General features: G+C 36.6%; 1 protein-coding gene across 1 annotated transcript; it reads left to right on the top strand.

The window, feature by feature from the left end:
- Window positions 1–7,544: 7,544 nt before the first annotated feature.
- On the top strand, window positions 7,545–18,738 carry LOC129272719 (hexokinase-2-like). The gene is made up of 7 exons (XM_064107246.1): window positions 7,545–7,684; window positions 8,915–9,035; window positions 10,203–10,294; window positions 11,441–11,540; window positions 12,207–12,396; window positions 13,501–13,656; window positions 14,039–18,738. Exons 1-7 carry the CDS (start codon window positions 7,628–7,630, stop codon window positions 14,409–14,411), a joined length of 1,089 nt encoding a protein of 362 aa, XP_063963316.1. The 5' UTR covers window positions 7,545–7,627; the 3' UTR covers window positions 14,412–18,738.
- Window positions 18,739–19,098: the final 360 nt, after the last annotated feature.

The raw sequence follows: 19,098 nt of genomic DNA, 5'->3' as shown, positions 1-19,098 counted from the left end.
CCAGGTACATGTAGAAGAGAAATATTCCCTGTCGGACATAATGAAAATAATATAAGTGTACTGGATTAGTGCCCTTACTGCACAACCAGTAGAGGCATGCTAAAGGCCTGTTGAGTGCTCATTTATAAATCATGTACATGTACATGCCGTTGCTGATTTGATTAAAGATTGGGAATGATTGCCTGGCTGAATTCCTCGGCAAATTATCTTCAAATTGCTCTAAGGACTCTAACATGAGTAGCTGACATTTTGTTGAGGTTCTTAAAGAATACATGTATGCACCAGTACCGAGATGTTGTACTGTATTTAGCCTACATCAGTTGTCTTCTTTCATGTGTCCAAATTCTTCACAAGTCTGTTACATGTTGTAGGGCTTTTAGAAATTTTGCCTTGAATAAGTAATAATGGATGAGCCTTAAATATGCATTTATCACAACTCCAAATATCAAAATCTTTACTGCAACAGGCTTTTTTTTTTCTTCATTCATCAGTTTTCATTTACAGCCTTTTTTTTTTCATTCCATTGAATTTCCAGTCCAATAAATAAATCATAAAAAGTGCAATAGTGAACAAAAGGCCATGAAATGAAATTCTTCATGATCTGCTGGCTTGTTATTTCCTCTGCAGTGCATACCCATGCAGCTACAGTACATTAGGTGCATTGTCATCAACCTCGTAAACTTGCATACAAATTACAATTGACACTCGCTAGAGTGTGGCTAGACTGGCTACCTACAATGTTCAGGCATTCAAATTCAACAGTTTTGGGGCAAAGCCAGCATACATCTACATGTATTACAGCTCAAATCGCATATAAAAAGGACACTAAAAATCTCCAAGGCCTACAAGAGGGGCATTCATTTCATATCAATCTTCAATTTTAACTAAAAAGGACATTTGAACAAGACTCAGGTTCACATTGGTCATTACCATTTTTACTTGCATTTCATTCGTATTCACTTTGAATTTTATATTGGTTAAATAAACTGAACTTAAACTGAAAATTTGGGTTAGTTGGTTTTTTTTTTTCCAAATCAGTATAGGCTATAAAGTATAATAAAGCAGCATATTTTGTTAACTTTGCCGACCAGTGAGAACAGGCCATGTGGAGCAGCCCCACGCTGGAAATGAGATTTCTATTAAAAAGAAACCCTTTGATTTATTGTTCACAAGCAGACAGGGTACCATCTAAGGTCACATTTCCAAAGGCTCTGTGCTTACCATTAGGTACCCAATACAGGATTTTTGCAACGTTGGATTATTGTTCATTTTCAACGCTACATGCTGAATTCTACTAGTTTTCATTTCAACACTGTAGGCTATTCATTTACTCACCCAATTTTAGAAGTAGCAATGAGCAAGTTTTTTTAAAGATAAATGGTTGATTTTATTTCATATTGTCACTTTAAGCAGTTAAAGCAGGCCAAATAAATAAAAATTAAATCTTAAACAGTATGCTAACATCGAATTCAATTTTTTTTTATTTGGCACTGAGAAAAATGCCAAATGTCAGCCTACCTGCTCAGTTAAAAAAGGGGGGTAGTATGAACTCAAGATTGTGCAGCATTTTTTTTAAAATGTCCTTTTCTTGAGCTCCTCATTTCTCTGTTACTCAATGAAAAGAGAGACAAGCTATCCATTTCCAACTCCTTGTTGGAAATAATGTCAGCCTCAAAAGCTTAAAAGCTTTAGTATCCTCGTGGACGTATCAAGTAATATTTTGCAATAATTTCCTTTTTTTTCCTTTTATTATATGTAATAGTGATCTTCACAAATGAAACCACTATCTTGTTTATCCCTTTTCTACATGTATTTCCAATGAAGGCTTGGATAGGATTCCATTTACTTTAGTAACCCAGTCTGTATTACTGTCTCTGGGGTAGGCCTATACTGTATTTGTTACCTGAAGAAACTAGATTGTAGAGAGTTCAGCTCTCTTGTTTTGTTTTTATTTTACATTCCCTCATTTATTTTGCACCCCCTCCCCCTCTCATCCTGTTCATATGAAGAACTTAGTTCCAAAAGGAGCTAAATCCACTTTGTTCTTCTTTATCTTTTTTTTTTTACCCCCTCTTCATTTCTTATTCCCTCTGAGAACGGTAAACTGCTGATTGGTCTATACCCGCTTCGTCCCCTTTCCGTTTGTTTTCATATCACATGGTCTGATCCTATCTACTATCAGTTCATTAGTATACCAATAGTCAATATCAAATTGCAATTTGATAATAATAACGCAGTTTTTGTATAGCGCATATCACATTATGTCATAACGTCCCTATGCGCTTCCAAAGGACTTGGATATTATTACCCTGGCTTTAGCCCCGCAGCCTTTTACTGCGCGGTGGCATTTCATGGAATAATTTCCTGTACCCATTCATCTCACCTGGGTCGAGTGCAGCACAATTTATCACCTGGTCTAATTTTCAGTATTAAAAGCTTCACCCATTTTATTTAATATCCACTTGGTCTAACGCCACTTATTCTATTCATTTCAATTTTATTTTTTTATGATCAGTAGACAGAATTAGACCAAGTTGGTATTAGACCAATTGTAGTGTAGATCAAATGGCCCGTATTCTGAAGTCAGGTTTAACGTTATAGACCATGGTCTAACTCCGTGCTAAAATTATGGGAAGCCAAAAGTGTCAAAATATTTATTAAGTTGTATGTTTCTTATGTTTACTGTGCTCTTTCCTGATTCATCGATGGTGAAGACAATAATTTATTTATACAATTGAGAATGATTTGAGAGCCAAATGAGCTAAAATATGATATCTCTACTGTTCTGACTGTTAGTGATTTATGTAACAATTGGATATCCATACTTAAACCACAACTTTAAACCTGAGTTTAAATTTAACCCGACTTGAGAATACGGGCCAATGGGTTTAACCCACCTGATAATAGACTCATCTTTAAAAGCAAAAAACTGCAATATTTTTTTAGTGGCCCAAACACGGAGTAGTGTGTGTGCAGCACTTTGTAACTGAAAGGAAAATGAATATCAAATGAATAGTGGAGTGGAGTGGAGTACGAGTGGAAATAAAAGTCTATATAGTAGCCTGTAAAATAAAAAACATATATCCATCCAACTGTACAGTTTATATTCCTTACATTTCTAACATCTATTTACAGCATACAAGTATATATCATGCTGGTACATATATCTGTTCAATTTGTTTTGTGGTAATGATCAAGTACATGAACTACAGGGTAGTCATGTAAAAAAATGACAACCAACAAAGATATGTCCGTCCATCGGTGTTGGAGGTGAAAATGTTGCATTTTGTACTGGACATTTATGAGTTCCGTGCGAGACACTTTCACCTGTAATTCACTCCTAATCAAACATTTTTGGTTGGTTATCGTTTTTTCACATGACTACCCACTATATCATTGACATTGACGGGTGCGCCGTGGTCTAGTGGTTCTGACTCTCGCCTTTGAATCAGAGAGTCGTGGGTTCGAATCCCAGCCATGGCGTATTTTCCTTCAGCAAGAAATCTATCCACACTGTGCTGCACTCGACCCAGGTGAGGTGAATGGGTACCTGGCAGGAGTAATTCCTTGCATGCACTGAGCGCCGGTGATGGTAGCTCGAGCTAAAGCCGGGGTAATAATAGCAGCGCTTTGTATCCTCAGGCAAAAAGCGCTTTATAAATCCGGCTATTATTATTATTTAAAAATCTTATTGCTCAAGCATTCAGCTAGTAAAGAGACTAGAAATTGTCTAAATGTCCTGTAGGACGTGTATGGAATCGCCCATTATTATCACACACATCATCTCACCCATGCATGTCACAGGGGAAGGCGTGATGGTGGGTGTTATCTAGGGAGGTCTACACAGTAGTATGCATTTGACATTCAGGTAGTAGTAGTAAAGTAGATAGTGTTACTGAATGAAAGCTTGTTACACCCGATAGCGTGATGAATAGTTCGGCTACCTGCCTTCAAGTGCACTCTGTATTGACCTCCCTTCACGTTAAATGGCTCGTTCGCTTATTAAAGGCCAAGGTCACTCTACATCGCCTACAGAACGTACTGCAAGGTAGTAACTCGTTTGCAACTAGCTGGTAACTAGTTAGTGATTGCAAGCTAGCAAACAATACATTCTTGCTAAAAGATCACTTGATTATTTCTCTGCATGCCTATATTGCGTTAAGCTACCCACTACACTAGCTTGAAATTTATCTGAGAGATGTCATCAAATTTGGATGTAAAATAAGAAAATTATTGCTTAAGTTTGCATAGCTTCCTAAAACAGTGATATGCATGATATCAGTGTCACGCACTTGCTTTGGTACGTGATTTGAAGAAAAAAAAAATAATTTTTTCCTACAGCAAGGTTAACATATTTTACCCTTATGGACGATATTCTTTGAAAAGCATCAGCATAAACGTTTATTATAATTCAACAAACCTACTCTGGTATGAAATATATAAAACTTGAAATATTTTAAATTTGACATGATCAACAGACGGAATAGTGAGTGTCTAGTATCATTGCTCTCCTAATTTGTAATGCAGATCACTGTTTGTACAAACAGGAAGGAGTGCACTATGAAAGAGGTATTGGTCAGTAGTGTACGTAGGATTTTTTAAAGGGAGTGGTTTTCAAGCTGAATGAAATAAAACAACCCCCCCCCAAAAAAAAAAAAAAAAAAGAGGTCTTCACCACAAACTTTGGGTCGTTTTGTACCCCCAAAAATTTTGTAGGGGGGGTGGGGATCAAAAAAAAATTAAGGGGAGGTGGAACCCCTGTAACCACCCCCTGCGTGCGCTACTGGTATGGATGACATCTCCAACTTGATCAAAGGTGTTATCAGATAGATTGCTCTCTTTGATGATAGATAGAAGATGTATTAAGTGTTATCTTCGTGAAGTTTCCAACATCCTCAACGTTGCTCTCTGATAAATTGCTATCCTGGTTGGTCGTGTTGGTCATTCATTTTGAAAGTAGACCTTTTGTTGCCTTTGACTGGCATTCAGTCAGATCTAAAAAAAAAAATACACAAACCTCATTAAAATAAAGGTCTTTTCATACTAAAATTTAAAAGGGTTTCATTATCAGGCCTGAGTGGCAAGTATTGGGGAAAAAATATTGTCCTTTTTACAATTTACACCATTAGTATTAGACATCTCCATTCAATTCATGTACAAATTCAGGAGACACCCCTTTTTTTCTCAACATTTTTCAGTTTCCTTCTAATCCCTCTTGCTTGTAAGATTCTGCCCCCCCCCCCCCCCTCTGTTAGAAAACTCTTGATCCGTCCAACCCCATCCCTTTAATTCATCTCTTCCATTCATTTCTTCTAATACTACAAGCCCATTATTTGTCTGCCCCCTACCCCTAACACGCCCCCAGGATGCCCCTATGATACCCTCAGCCTGCCCCTCTATGCCCCCTAGCATGCCCTCAGCCTGCCCTTAGCCAGTCCGTAGTCTGGCTTCAGCTCTTTCCTTACCGGTACCACAGCATTTCCCCTCTCTCTCTCTCCAGACGTCCCCTGAAGATCAGACCTTCTGCTATGCGCATTTCCGCTGCTCTTGCAATGTTTGGAATCCGGTGTTGCCCTTCATGATCCTACTCGATATCGCAATATATATATATATCTATTATGGCCCTTACGTACAAGTGTAACATTGCAAGTACAGTATGTACATGTAGCTTAGGTAATGACTCTATGAAGTGAGTGTGATCTTCAAGTGACCTTCTTGTGAAAAGGTTGCCCGACCTGGATATCAAGATCGTTTGAATGAAATGTGAAAAATTGAAAAGGAAAAATATTTGAAATGTAATCAAAATCAGATGAAGATTCATTCATCAAAAAAATACTGATACTTGTACATATAATAATGATTATGAGGTGTTGATTATCTAGTTACCTATTCAAAGGCGCAGTATAAATTACCTGGTTTATAGTTCCAGCTGCTAACGGTGCTTGGTACATTCAAGGAATTAATCCTACGAGGTACCCATTCACCTCACCTGGGTTGAGTGCAGCACAATGTGGATAAATTCCTTGCTAAAGGAAATCTTGCCATGGCTGGGAATCGAACCCACAACCCTTGATTTCAAAATTTGGAGACTAACAAATGCAGTAAATTGTGTAGACGAGTTTTATACAAATTTTCATCAGGTGCATATATGATGAAATTTATAAAAAGGCGCAAAAAGCCAAACCAACCACAAAGTGAAATAGGAAGAGGAAAGGAGAGAAGGGATGCTGTAATTAAGGAGGTTAAAGAAAAACAAAAAGAAGGGCACAGAAACTAGGTAGAAAATAACTCATAATAAGAATAAGGAACCGACAGGTACAGTTACATGCAAATGAGGAACTGATGACGCCAGGGTGCACCAATTAACATGTCACATGTCCACTTCCAAAAGAACTCCTAAAAAACACCATTTTATTTTTGGAAGTAGTTCATGGTTTGGTTAAACCCTTTATTAACTGAAGCAAGTTGAGTTACAGTACCGTACTCAAAATTAGAATCTGTGTCACATTTTAAATTTAAACCGCACATATTTATATGGGGCTTGTTTCATAAAACTTGTTATAATTGCAACTTGCAATATAAACAGTTTAAAAGCTACTGAAATCCTTTGATTGATTGGCTGATAGTAAATTTGTTACAGATTTTGTGATTTTTTTTATTATGACAAGTCTTTATGAAATGGGACTATGATGTGACGAAACTCAGCAACATTGATAGTGTTCAGATACCCAGTACATAGTGAGACATATCATACCACAATATGCTAATCTTAAGTCTCAATAGTGTTTAAGTTGTACTGACAGCATACGGATTAGAGTTACCGTAAGAGAAAATCCTGTTTAGTGGGTACACTGAGTTGTATGGGAGTTATTTACACAGACTTATCTGATGAATAATTATTTATCAGATTTCCATTTCCTGAAGTTAAAAAAAAATAGAATATCCCCAAAGGCGACTGTATTGAAAATTGAAAAGGGTAAACAGGATGTCTGGATTTTTTTGTCCTCGTTCTCCATTTTGTTGGGGCAGATAAATTATTTTGCAACCACATCAGGCTACTGTATTTCTTACAAACTAGGATATGACCTGTATTACCGGTATTAGTACCTGGTAGACCAATGATTTCAGAATTTACAAATCGGTGCATGAAAAATTTATATCACCAAGACAGCATTAATAGTCATACTATGGAATCCTGAACCATAGCCTTTTTTTTTTTTTTTTTTTTTTTTTGGGGGGGGGTCATCTCTCAGTACCCTATTTATTGATTTCCAATTGTACATGTGAATATATAGTTTTAGATATTATGAAACGGTATTGACCATTCAACTTGCAAATGATCGATTACGCACACACACACTTTCATTTTTGTTAACTTCAAACATGCCATATTTATTCTAAACATTATGTTTGCCATGCAGTTTGAGAATGACCCACTTAATCCAATAAATTAAATATGTGACCTTAAATTATAACCCCTTTCTTCTCACCCCTCCCTTTTCCCTCTCTGTTTCCTCTCTGTTTCCTAAATTCCTCATCCACAGAGCGAGGAGACTTCTTTGCCCTGGATCTTGGAGGGAGCAATTTCCGTGTTCTCCTGGTACGGCTCCTGGAAGGGGAAGTGAAGATGGAGAGTAAGACGTACGCCATTGATCAAAAGTTCATGGTCGGAACGGGAGACCAGGTAAATTCCACTCATTTTTGTTTTATGGGAGGGAAATGTAGTCTGGGTATTTGCGAAAGTATCAAAAGTTTGTTTGCATGCCGTGTGAAGGCAGATCATGATGAATTAATTATGAATGGAATTTGTGGTGGAATTCCTACTGAGCTATCCAATAATTTGCAGGATATTTAGGAAGAATTTCATAAAAACTTATCCCCTGCACGCAACAGATTTTTTTTCCAATGCCCTAAATATAACACTGTTGAGCCAACAATTTGGATGAAGTCCCATATATGCGTATATGTGTGCCGACAGCAGTGCATGTGATCTGTGGATGAATTGAATCAGTTTCATATCATTTTGATGATTTCAATTGCTTTTCAGCAAGCACCATTTCATACATCTAATTTGCTTTAGGAATTGCCTCCCAAAGTCACTTTGAGATGTGTCCCTCCCCCCCCTTATTTAAATTCAAAGCAAGCAAGATGTGCATCATCACGGCCAGCAATTTAGACATGGGTTTGCATGTAAGATAAATACATGTAGAGCATCAAGAATCAATTAAAGACTGGCCAATTCAAGGTCAAAACACCGACAAGAGGAGAAACAAAAATCCTAAAGTCTATCCTATTTGTCTGTGCCCCATTTCCAGGCACTCAATTATCTGGATCATAAATTCTATAGAAAGAGAAATCTATTGCGCCCAAAGGATGCATGCCTCGGAAAGTATATAGCATTCACATGCAACCAAACATTCATCACCCAGAAGAGAGATTTCTATTTTCTTTCAGAGCAATTGAACGAATTGCTTGAGTAATAGGTTTTTATCATCATCTCAAAATGCCAGAAGTGCTGTGTGATGCCTGAATCAATTATTAGCAAAATTGTCTGCCGATATATTTCTTCCACTTGTGTGATCATTTTTTTTTGTAAGAGGCAAACATCATTATCAATCACTCTGGCAACTGTCTAGATAAAACATATGACAGGTCCTTTCGTGAAACAAATTGCCACTCGACCTTACAATATGATGATACTTTAACCTAAAAATGCTGGATAAAAGTTGTTTTATAATTTACCATCATGATAATGGGCAAATTGTGACTTTAAATCAGCTGCGAATGAATTCTTCAATATATTGTTTACCATTACAACGATTACCATTATAAAAAATCAACATTTTGTAATAACCTTTGTCTAACTTTTTCTTTCTTCTTTTTTTTTCTTCAAATCCTCCTTTCATTGGTACAGCTGTTTGATTACATCGCAGATTGTTTGAATGAATTCAAGAAAGAACAGGACCTTCTCAACAAGAGTTTACCTCTCGGCTTCACATTCTCCTTTCCTTGTAGACAAAAGAGCCTTAAATCAGGTAAATACCTATAATAATAATAATAACGCAGTTCTTGTATAGCGCATATCACATTATGTCATAACGTCCCTATGCGCTTCCAAAGGACTTGGATGTTATTACCCTGGCTTTAGCCCCGCAGCCTTTTTTCCAGCGCGGTGGCATTTCAAGGAATAAATTCCTGCCAGGTACCCATTAATCTCACCTGGGTTGAGTGCAGCACAATTTGGATAAATTTCTTGCTGAAGGAAATTACGCCATGGCTGGGATTCGAGCCCACGACCCTCTGTTTCAAAGTCAGAAGACTAATCCACTGGGCCACAACGCTCCACAATACCTAGTGATATTTATAATAGTAATAATTAAAACAATTGAAATATTAAAAAGATATTTAACTGAATGATGATTCCCAACCACAGGGAAGCAAAGAGAATCAGTAGAATTAGCGATGAAATCCATAGAAATATTCTAGTGTTTAAATGGAGCTTTTATCACTTTGAAAGAGAAATACTGTATATTATTTATATTAATGCATAGTTATGAACTAATGTGGTTGACTAATCTCTCATAATTAATGCAAAGAAGTGATGTCACAATAAGAGGCACATTGCGCTCATAAAAACGTCTCTAATTAAGTGCTGTACAGATATCTTATTACCCCAATCATCAGATTCTGGAATACACGCATACAAAGTATGCACTTCTCCACTCCCTGGGGAGCATTCCAAGAAGAGTTCAAAGACTCAATTGCCAGACATACTACATAGGTTTTCGCATCCTACCTGGGGGCCATTTCATAAAGCTGATCGTAACGTCAGAGCGATTTTAAAAAGGAATGGTGACCCTTTCTTGTGGTAAACGATATTGACCATTAAATGTTCATTGGTGATTATTTGGAGCGTAAGAAAGGTTCACCAGTCGTTCTTAAAGTCGCTCTTACGAACAGCTTTATGAAACACCCACCGGGTACCCATTTAACACTGGGGTGGAGAGTGGCAAAGTGTAGATTGACGCCTTGCCAAAGGATGCTAGGTCATGATGGGAATCAAGCACACGACCCTCTTAATTACTGTACAAGGCAAGAGTCAGAACTGTTACACCTCAGTGCTTTCAGGAAGGGGGAGCATGGCTGATATAGAAGGTTATATATTAATATATGTATTTTTCCCCTTTTTTCTCTTTGCATAGGAAAACTCACAACATGGACCAAAGGTTTCAAAGCATCTGGCGTAGAAGGCCAAGATGTGGTGGAGCTTTTAAACGAGGCCTGCAAAAGAAAAGTAAGCATTTCGTACTGTAATTCCAACCTTATCTATATAGATCCTTTAACCCATTGATTACTAAATTAGATTTTCCATATGCTTTGTTTTGGAGAATATCCAATTCCAGTTGGCTACAAGTTAATCCATCCGTTTGCAGGGATGTCGTTGAGGCTGGTGCTTCCAAGTCACAAAGCCGCTGGAGAAAACCTCCCATAGACTCTGTATGCATGACTCAGGCTGAGGCCAAGGCTGGCAAAATTTTGCTTGATACAACTAGTCTTGTTTCATGGTTTACTCCTTGACCTTTCATTAACCTTTGGATTTTCTTCTGCATCTATAACTGGCACCAGCATATCTCCAGAAACCGCCATGTATTTGGACGTTAGCGGGAATCCTTTTAGTGGATATGCTGGTATTGGTGGTTTGTTTGAAAGACAAATGACCTCATTTAGGAATTGAACCTGGTGGTGTTTTAATTGATTACATATTATTCAAACCCAGTCACAGTAAACAAAGCTTTGTATCATTGATAATATATTACTAATTTCAAATGATACAAAATATATTTTTTATACAAAACATATTTTTAAATTATCGTATTTCAATAAGTCTTCTAATTAATGTAAAGTGCTAAGAGAATGATATTAAGCACTCTATAAATGCAATATCATTATTATTATTATTTTTAATTTTGTAGGACTAAAACTTCTCACTGTGTAACAAACAATGAGCTGGACCTTTGTTTGATCGTTGCATCAAAGTAATTTCAAATAATAATTGGTTTAATATTGGTTTAGGGATTCAGTAGAAATTATGGCCCATTTCATAAACCTGTCAAGCTTGAAATGCAAGAATTCTACTACAAATTTGCTGTCACCCAATCGAGTTGTAGTGACATTTTATTAGCTTTACTATAGGAACTTGTATCTTACAATGACTTTAAGAACTGGTACATGTATCTGTATCTGTTTCATATTCATATAGAAGTGTAAATCTTGCTATTTTGTAATTGTAATCATTCTGACAAATCTGTAATTCTTTATAAAGCTGGGTCCCAGGTCATTGAAATAAGGCCTTGGATTGAAACCCCTTGATATTCTTTAAGTTTTCATACAGGTTGATGATGTTGAGAATGGAGTATTTTTCTTTCTTTATCCTTTGCAGGGTGTGGCGATCGATGTAATAGCCCTTGTTAACGACACGACAGGAACTCTCATGTCATGTGCATACTCTGATCACAATACATATGTTGGTCTTATTCTAGGTAAGGTTTCCATATTTCAAAGCCTTTAATTTAAAGTAACAATGTTAGGCAAATTAGACAAATTAAATTTTAAAGAGCACTTTCTAAGTTTTTTTTTATCAATTACATTAGTTTTTAATTATTTATTCAAAGAAAGATGTGTCAATGTTTGTGTTTTTATCTCACCCTAATTGTAGCTGTCCCTTGTCTTTATTTTGAGAAAAATATTCTGATGAGATTTGAGTTGTGGGGTATAATACGTTGCTCTTTAGCTCTTCTTTTTCTTGTTTTCGTAATTTGGTTTCAGTTTTATTTTTCTCTGAATCGGAATTAAAGTGATTCTAATCTCAAAGAAATTTATTTAGTACAACATTCTATGACCCTATTCCACCAGAGTTACTATCTTGATAATTTTGCCAACTAATTGTAGCTCTGATGAAATCCTTGATTTTGATTGGTTGTTGTACAGTGTTACCATGGTAGTTACCATTAGATTGTGAAGTTGCCATGATAGTAACTTTTATGCACCAGGGCCCAGCCCAGTACTTGTGAGGAATCATTGGCATGTCTGGGCCCAGTTACATAAAACATATTAATTGCAGAATTAAGGTTGATTTAGTTTCATGCTGATGCCCATATTACTTCAAATCTAAACAATAATGTAATTCTCCTCCATCATCTGCTCAGGTACTGGCACCAATGCCTGTTACATGGAAGACGTCAATAAAGTCGGAACGTGGGCTGGTGATGGAAACGCAAGGGAGACCATCGTCAACATGGAGTGGGGAGCATTCGGAGATAACGGCGTCCTTGATGACATTAGGACAGAATATGATTTTAATGTAGATAGAACTTCACTCAATCAAGGAAAACAACTGTGAGTTTGAGTTCATATTGATCATAGGGATTTCGCTTTACACCATAGCTTAAGGATTGTGTGCAATACACTGATCTTAGGACAGTATATGATTTTAATGGAAAGATAAAACTTTGCTCAATCAAAAAAAAATTGAGTTTTAATTACTATTGATCATAGGGATTTCATTTTACACCATAGCTTGAGGATTTTGTCATGTCCTCCAATGAAATGATCTTTCTTAAATTACATTTGCAACCTTAGTGTAATAATGATAATGCTAATGATATGCAACATTCATATACCGCTATCCAAGCTCTGCATATTATACCCCAACTTAGCTCAAGCTACCATGATCGGGTTTTTAAGCATTCAAGAAACTTGTTTCTACAAGGTACCCATTGACTTCACCTGTGTTGACATTGGCAAGTGTAAACAAATGCCTTGGAATAGGATGTGAATGATGAATATTTTGTTTACAAGTATTGTTTAGATTTATTCTATTTAGTGAAATTCTTATGATAATAATGATGATAACTTATAATGGTTGATTCTCGGAAAAGCAAATAATCTCTGTGCCTGAATGATTTCCCGCAAAACATTCTTACTCAAGTTACACAAAATATTCACAGTATGCGTTCAAGTATTCCTATTAATTGATGAGAATCTAATGGCAATCATAATTTTAAACAAAATTTACTATATATTTAAGATTGTTTTAATAATAATAATTCTAACATGCTTATATAGCACATATCACTGCCAAATACGTCCCTATGGGCTTTATTGGATATCATTACCCTGGCTTTAGCCCCGCAGCCTTTTACAGCGCGGTGGCATTTCAAGGAATAAATTCCTGCCAGGTACCCTTTTACCTCACCTGGGTCGAGTGCAGCACAATGTGGATACATTTCTTGCCGAAGGAAATTACGCCATGGCTGGGATTCGAACCCACGACCCTTTGTTTCAAAGTCCAAAGACTAACGCTCCACATGAAAGGGTATGTGTATCAAGACTCATAAAAGCACATGGGTCTATGGCAAGAGAAACACTGTGTGGTAGATCTCCTTGGAGTTTATATCCCTGTTAATCTTGTAATTTGCTGTGTCTTTTTGTCTTGTTTAGGTACGAGAAGATGATTTCAGGTATGTACCTTGGCGAGATTAGCAGGCAGGTCATGGTTAAACTGGTCCAGGCCAAACTACTTTTCAACGGAGTCTCCTCGACAAAGCTAGATACAGCAAACTCCTTTGAGACGAGGTTCCTCACAGACATTGAAAAGTGAGTATGAATCAGAATTTATCACCAGTGTACTTTATAGATCAAAATAAGGGATTAATTTTGTCGAAAATAGAAAAAAAAAAGTGATTCTGACTGGATAAGAGGTATACTAAATCTGTTCGTAGTGTAAAATCCTTGGGTAAAATCGGTATTACCTGAACATTTTATATGAATTACATGCTACGAAGTATCGACGTGTCGAAAGTGTTTAACAGTTCTGGTTGGTCGTTTACCTGTTATCAAGGCCAAGTTCATGCTGTTTGTGAAGTAATGCATAATTGCAAATAGCTTTATGAAACACAACGCCTCGCTTTTTCTGAAGAATGTAAATTATCAATGATGGTTCACGATTCTCTCAATGTTCTCTTTGTCTCATCCATAGTGACGACTCCAACAACGGAATGGTCGTCACCGAGATCCTCAACAAACTTGACCTTAATCCCTCAATAGATGACATCATGCTCGTCAGAGCTGTCTGTCATTCCGTAGCAAAGCGTGCTGCTCGCTTGGCCGTCGCTGGTCTGGCAGCAGTCACCAAGAAGGTCCACCGGGAGAACCGACCTGAGGTGACCATCGGGATCGACGGAACACTCTACAAGAAGCACCCTCTGTTCAAGAAAGAGATGGAGGAGATGATGAAACAGCTGGTTCCCGGTGTCAAGGTCAATTTCATGCTTTCGGAGGACGGCAGCGGAAAGGGCGCCGCTCTCATCGCTGCAGTAGCATGCAGGCTACACAACAACAAGGCTCATTAATGTAGTTAGGGTTAGCCAATCAAGATGCTCTGGTGACATTCATCTACGGCTTTATCATCAAGGATGAAAGAACATCCATATACTGTACTATCAACAACAGCATTCGTACTTCCAAGATGAAGGCCCCAAAGACTACTCTTGTAACATCATCCCACAGGTCACACTTTCGATAAAACTTATAAAACTTCAGGAAGCTTGTCCAAGGCAAGTGTTTTCCTCTTACTGGATGCTATCTGTGACCTGAAGGTGAACAGGTCAAAGACAGCATTTGTAGGCAATGGTGCTTTGGTCATGCTTTGGTTTGGTTTTATGTTAGAGTTTGACCAAGTGGGGCCTTGGTTGCAGTTGGGAATTCAGTCAGAGACCTCAGGATGAATGTTACCGAATCATGCATCTAGAATGTCAATACATGTATAGTGAAAGGTGGAAGGTGAAAAGTCAGCTTGTGCTTCCTCAAGGGGCCAAAGGTCAATGGCAAATGAAGTAATAAGGCTATTATGGCTTCCAACTAGTACTGGGGTTAAAGTTCTTCTGACATCTGACCGGATTCTGAATGCAGATTTCTTTTACGATTCTACCGGATCATTGATCACATCTATCGCCACAAGCCTGTTTCTTAAATCTAGTTACAAGCAGTGCAGTAACTGTGATCAATGACAACGATGCCTAATTGATTTGACTGCAAGGAAGGAAGCTCATACGATTGATCCGCTGGAACTGTTATTCTTAGTAGGGTTTTGAAACAGGGTTCCTTTTAGTAATTTCAATTCAAACCATTCAAACATTTCAAAAATAATCCCCTCCAAGAGCACAAGTTGATTTAGTTAAAAGTGGCTGAAACGTACTCCTTTATTATACATTTGGCCAAGCTAATTAAATATGTATTATATGATTGTGATATGTTGTATGTGATGCAGTTTTTAAGTTGCCGTATGAAAAGGGGGTTTGTAGTAAACTATGGAGAGAAGAGCACCAAGTCAGATTTTAAGTTTGTATTCTATTGCTACAATCTCTTATGTTGTATATTAAAACATTACCCACAGGCTAAAAGTTATTTTCCAGGCAGTGTATATGTGTGGGTTGGAGTAAGGATGTAAATGTTAGAGGCGATGTTTCATAAATAATATTTAAACAGGGTTTGGATATATGTAATATTAAAAGGTGGATATTAGTTATTTAAAGCTAAATACATATCAGGCTGTATGTGTACATCTATTTCTGTCGTCTGTACTATCCTTTTGTTTTTCAGTTTGTGGATTTGTCTGAAACCATTATGGAATTTGTACTTAGAAATCCCTTTCCAGCGGGAAAAATCAGTTCGCTCTTTATAAGAGCTTTCGAATCATGAGAAATGTGATTATATACATCTTTTTTTTTAATCCGACTGGATGCATTTCTATTTGCACAGTTGTTACGCTACGCTTTCAAAGCAAATGTGTAGTGAATGATAGACAAGTAGGTTAACATGAAATGTATCTAATGTATCTTATATCATCTTTGGAAGGTGGAATATGTTGCACCAGTGTTATTCAGCTCTGTCACTTGGTTCTAAATGACCGACGATTTTGGAATTAAAAAAAAGGAGTGTTCTCAGAAAGCAAATGAGCGATTTTCATGAAACTTCTGCGTATATTTGTATAGAAACAAGTGTTCAACGGCCAAGAGACTTGAGGTTGCTGTTGATATCAATATCTACTCTACTCTAACAACAAAAATATCACCAAAGGTTGGTTTTTTGTCTCACCTGCATAGCAGAGTGAGACTATAGGCGCCGCTTTTCCGACGGCGGCGGCGGCGTCAACACCAAATCTTAACCTGAGGTTAAGTTTTTGAAATGACAGCATAACTTAGAAAGTATATGGACCTAGTTCATGAAACTTGGCCATAAGGTTAATCAAGTATTACTGAACATCCTGCCTGAGTTTCATGTCACATGACCAAGGTCAAAGGTCATTTAGGGTCAATGAACTTAGACCATGTTGGGGGAATCAACATCAAAATCTTAACCTAAGGTTAAGTTTTTGAAATGTCATCATAACTTAGAAAATATATGGACCTAGTTCATGAAACTTATACATAAGGTTAATCAAGTATCACTGAACATCCTGCATGAGTTTCACATCACATGACCAAGGTCAAAGGTCATTTAGGGTCAATGAACTTTGGCCGAATTGGGGGTATCTGTTGAATTACCATCATAACTTTGAAAGTTTATGGATCTGATTCATGAGACTTGGACATAATAGTAATCAAGTATTACTGAACATCCTGTGCAAGTTTCAGGTCATATGATCAAGGTCAAAGGTCATTTAGGGTCAATGAACTTTGGCCAAATTGGGGTATTTGTTGAATTACAGCCATAAATTTGAAAGTGTGTTGGTCTAGTTCATAAAACTTGGACATAATAGTAATCAAGTATCACTGGACATCCTGTGCGAGTTTCAGGTCACATGATCAAGGTCAAAGGTCATGTAAGGTCAAAGAACTTTGGCCACGTTGGGGGTATTTGTTGAATTGCCATCATATCTCTATAAGTGTATTGGTCTAGTTCATAAAACGTGGAAATAAGAGTAACCAAGTATCACTGAACATCTTGTGCGAGTTATAGTAGTTTTCAAAATCAGCACTGCTGCTATATTGAATCGCGTGATGCAGGTGAGACGGCCAGAGGCATTCCACTTGTTTAATTTTATGTAGCTGATCTGTCATTCTTAGTATGGAAAATAGCACAACATTCTTTGTAAAAAAAACTTTCATCTACTTTTAACAATATTTGTTTGTGTGTATCTCCTGTTCAAATGTTAGAAATGAGAGCATTCATTTTGAAGCACAAATTATGATAACTTATATCAATTATGTATTCTAGTGACCATGCCTCATTTGGAAGTTGTGTTGTTTTCCACTTTCATAGAAAGATTTAGATCTCAGGTATTTTGAGGGCCTTTGCTCTATCTTTCTTATAGCAATAAACCTCTCTCTAACTCTTTCTTCGTGTATTATTGTATCTAGATGAAGAGCCCTCTCACTAAATAATATGGTATACTGAGCAACAGCGACATGTAACTCGTAGAATTCATTTTGCAAATGCAATTTCATTTACATGTGTTTTGTCCTTGTTGTGTTTCATTAATGTTAACTTCTAAGTTAAATAACTTATGGCCGCTATTTATTTTCCGTGTGTTCCATTTTATCTTATTTGTGAGGAAATGATTACTTGAACAGATACTGCGATATTGATAAAGTACACTTTTTATCAGAATTTATCTAGTTGGCAACATAGAATCTCAATGTTGAATGCAATACAAGTATGTTATTTAGATGTAACCATACAGAGTATCTGTATTCATAGTTAGTCAAAGAGAGAATTTATTTTTATATCGATTAAAAACAATAAACGGTGGGATTTGATTATATTGTTTGTACCTCATTGTCTTCATGCATTTGAAATTATTTGGAAATAACAAATTATATTGAATTACATTGATAATATAGTTCTTACTCTCACATATAGGTCATGTGTTTGTGAAAAGATGAAATTTGAAAGTACAGCTATGTATTTTTTTTTATGTTCACGTCCAAGATGTGATGTTTGTGTGAGGTCTAAGAGATATTCGTGTAAACAAAATTTATTTAGTATAAATGTTAACAAGATCTTTGTATGTTAACAATGAGTTTATCCTTTAATGTATATGTTAGCAGAATGTACTTTCACTACTTTGCATTTTGTAAGTAGTATTAATGCCCCAAAATAATGAATTTAAGAGAGCAGTCACAAGTCTACCACATGTAGTGAATTTCAGCTGTACTGAGTCATATCAACAGCTTAAAACATGTCAGCATTGTTGGCCCATATTTACAAAAGAAACTAAACCATTTGTTTAATGAGAAAAAAAAGGACCCAACTCCCCTTTATTGACTTACTGCCCTTTTGACATTCTGCTACTAGTAATCATGTAATATTCCCAATTCATGTCATAGTCGTAATATACTGTGTGCTTGTCCCTCATGTGTAAAACGAAGAATAATATCTTCTGTTATGTAACCGTAAATCTTGAAAAACAATGCAAATTTTAATTTTGGAAGTACATTCTTGATTATTTCATTGCTGATTTTATTTTATTTTATCACTGCTGAGAAACTGTGTCCTCATCTGTATATATACCATAAGATGGAGAAGAAAAAAAAAACTGTCCATGTCTTCATGTACACAGTCATTTTAAGAGAGAAATAGTGGAACTATATTTCTATAGAACCGTGGTGTAGGGTATTTTCTTCATTGGTTGTAATTTGAGACTTTCTAAATAAAACTTGTAACCTCTATGAATAACATGAAATGCTGTCTCGTTTTATTTGAATGCTTAGATTGAGGGTAAAATTGCCATTTGGTCCACACCCACTTGGTCTACATGGTCTAATCCTAGTTCATCTACACCCAGTAAGTTCTACTGGTAAACAGCCGATTGTTCTATTGCCAACTCATTCACTCATCACATGGTCTACCTTCACTTTAGTCTAATGCCATTCCATCCATAACCATTTGATCCAATAATCACTTCGTCTAATCATCAGTTCGTCTATGACCATTTCGTCTCAAAACCAGTTGGTCCAAAACCCATTTTGTTTTCATTCATTTCGCCAAATTAACACTATGTCCAATTAGACCAAATGGTATATGGACTCAAAGTAA

Source organism: Lytechinus pictus, chromosome 12, assembly GCF_037042905.1.
Source record: "Lytechinus pictus isolate F3 Inbred chromosome 12, Lp3.0, whole genome shotgun sequence".
Classification (NCBI taxonomy): domain Eukaryota; kingdom Metazoa; phylum Echinodermata; class Echinoidea; order Temnopleuroida; family Toxopneustidae; genus Lytechinus; species Lytechinus pictus.
This window is presented reverse-complemented; position numbering and strand designations above follow the sequence as displayed.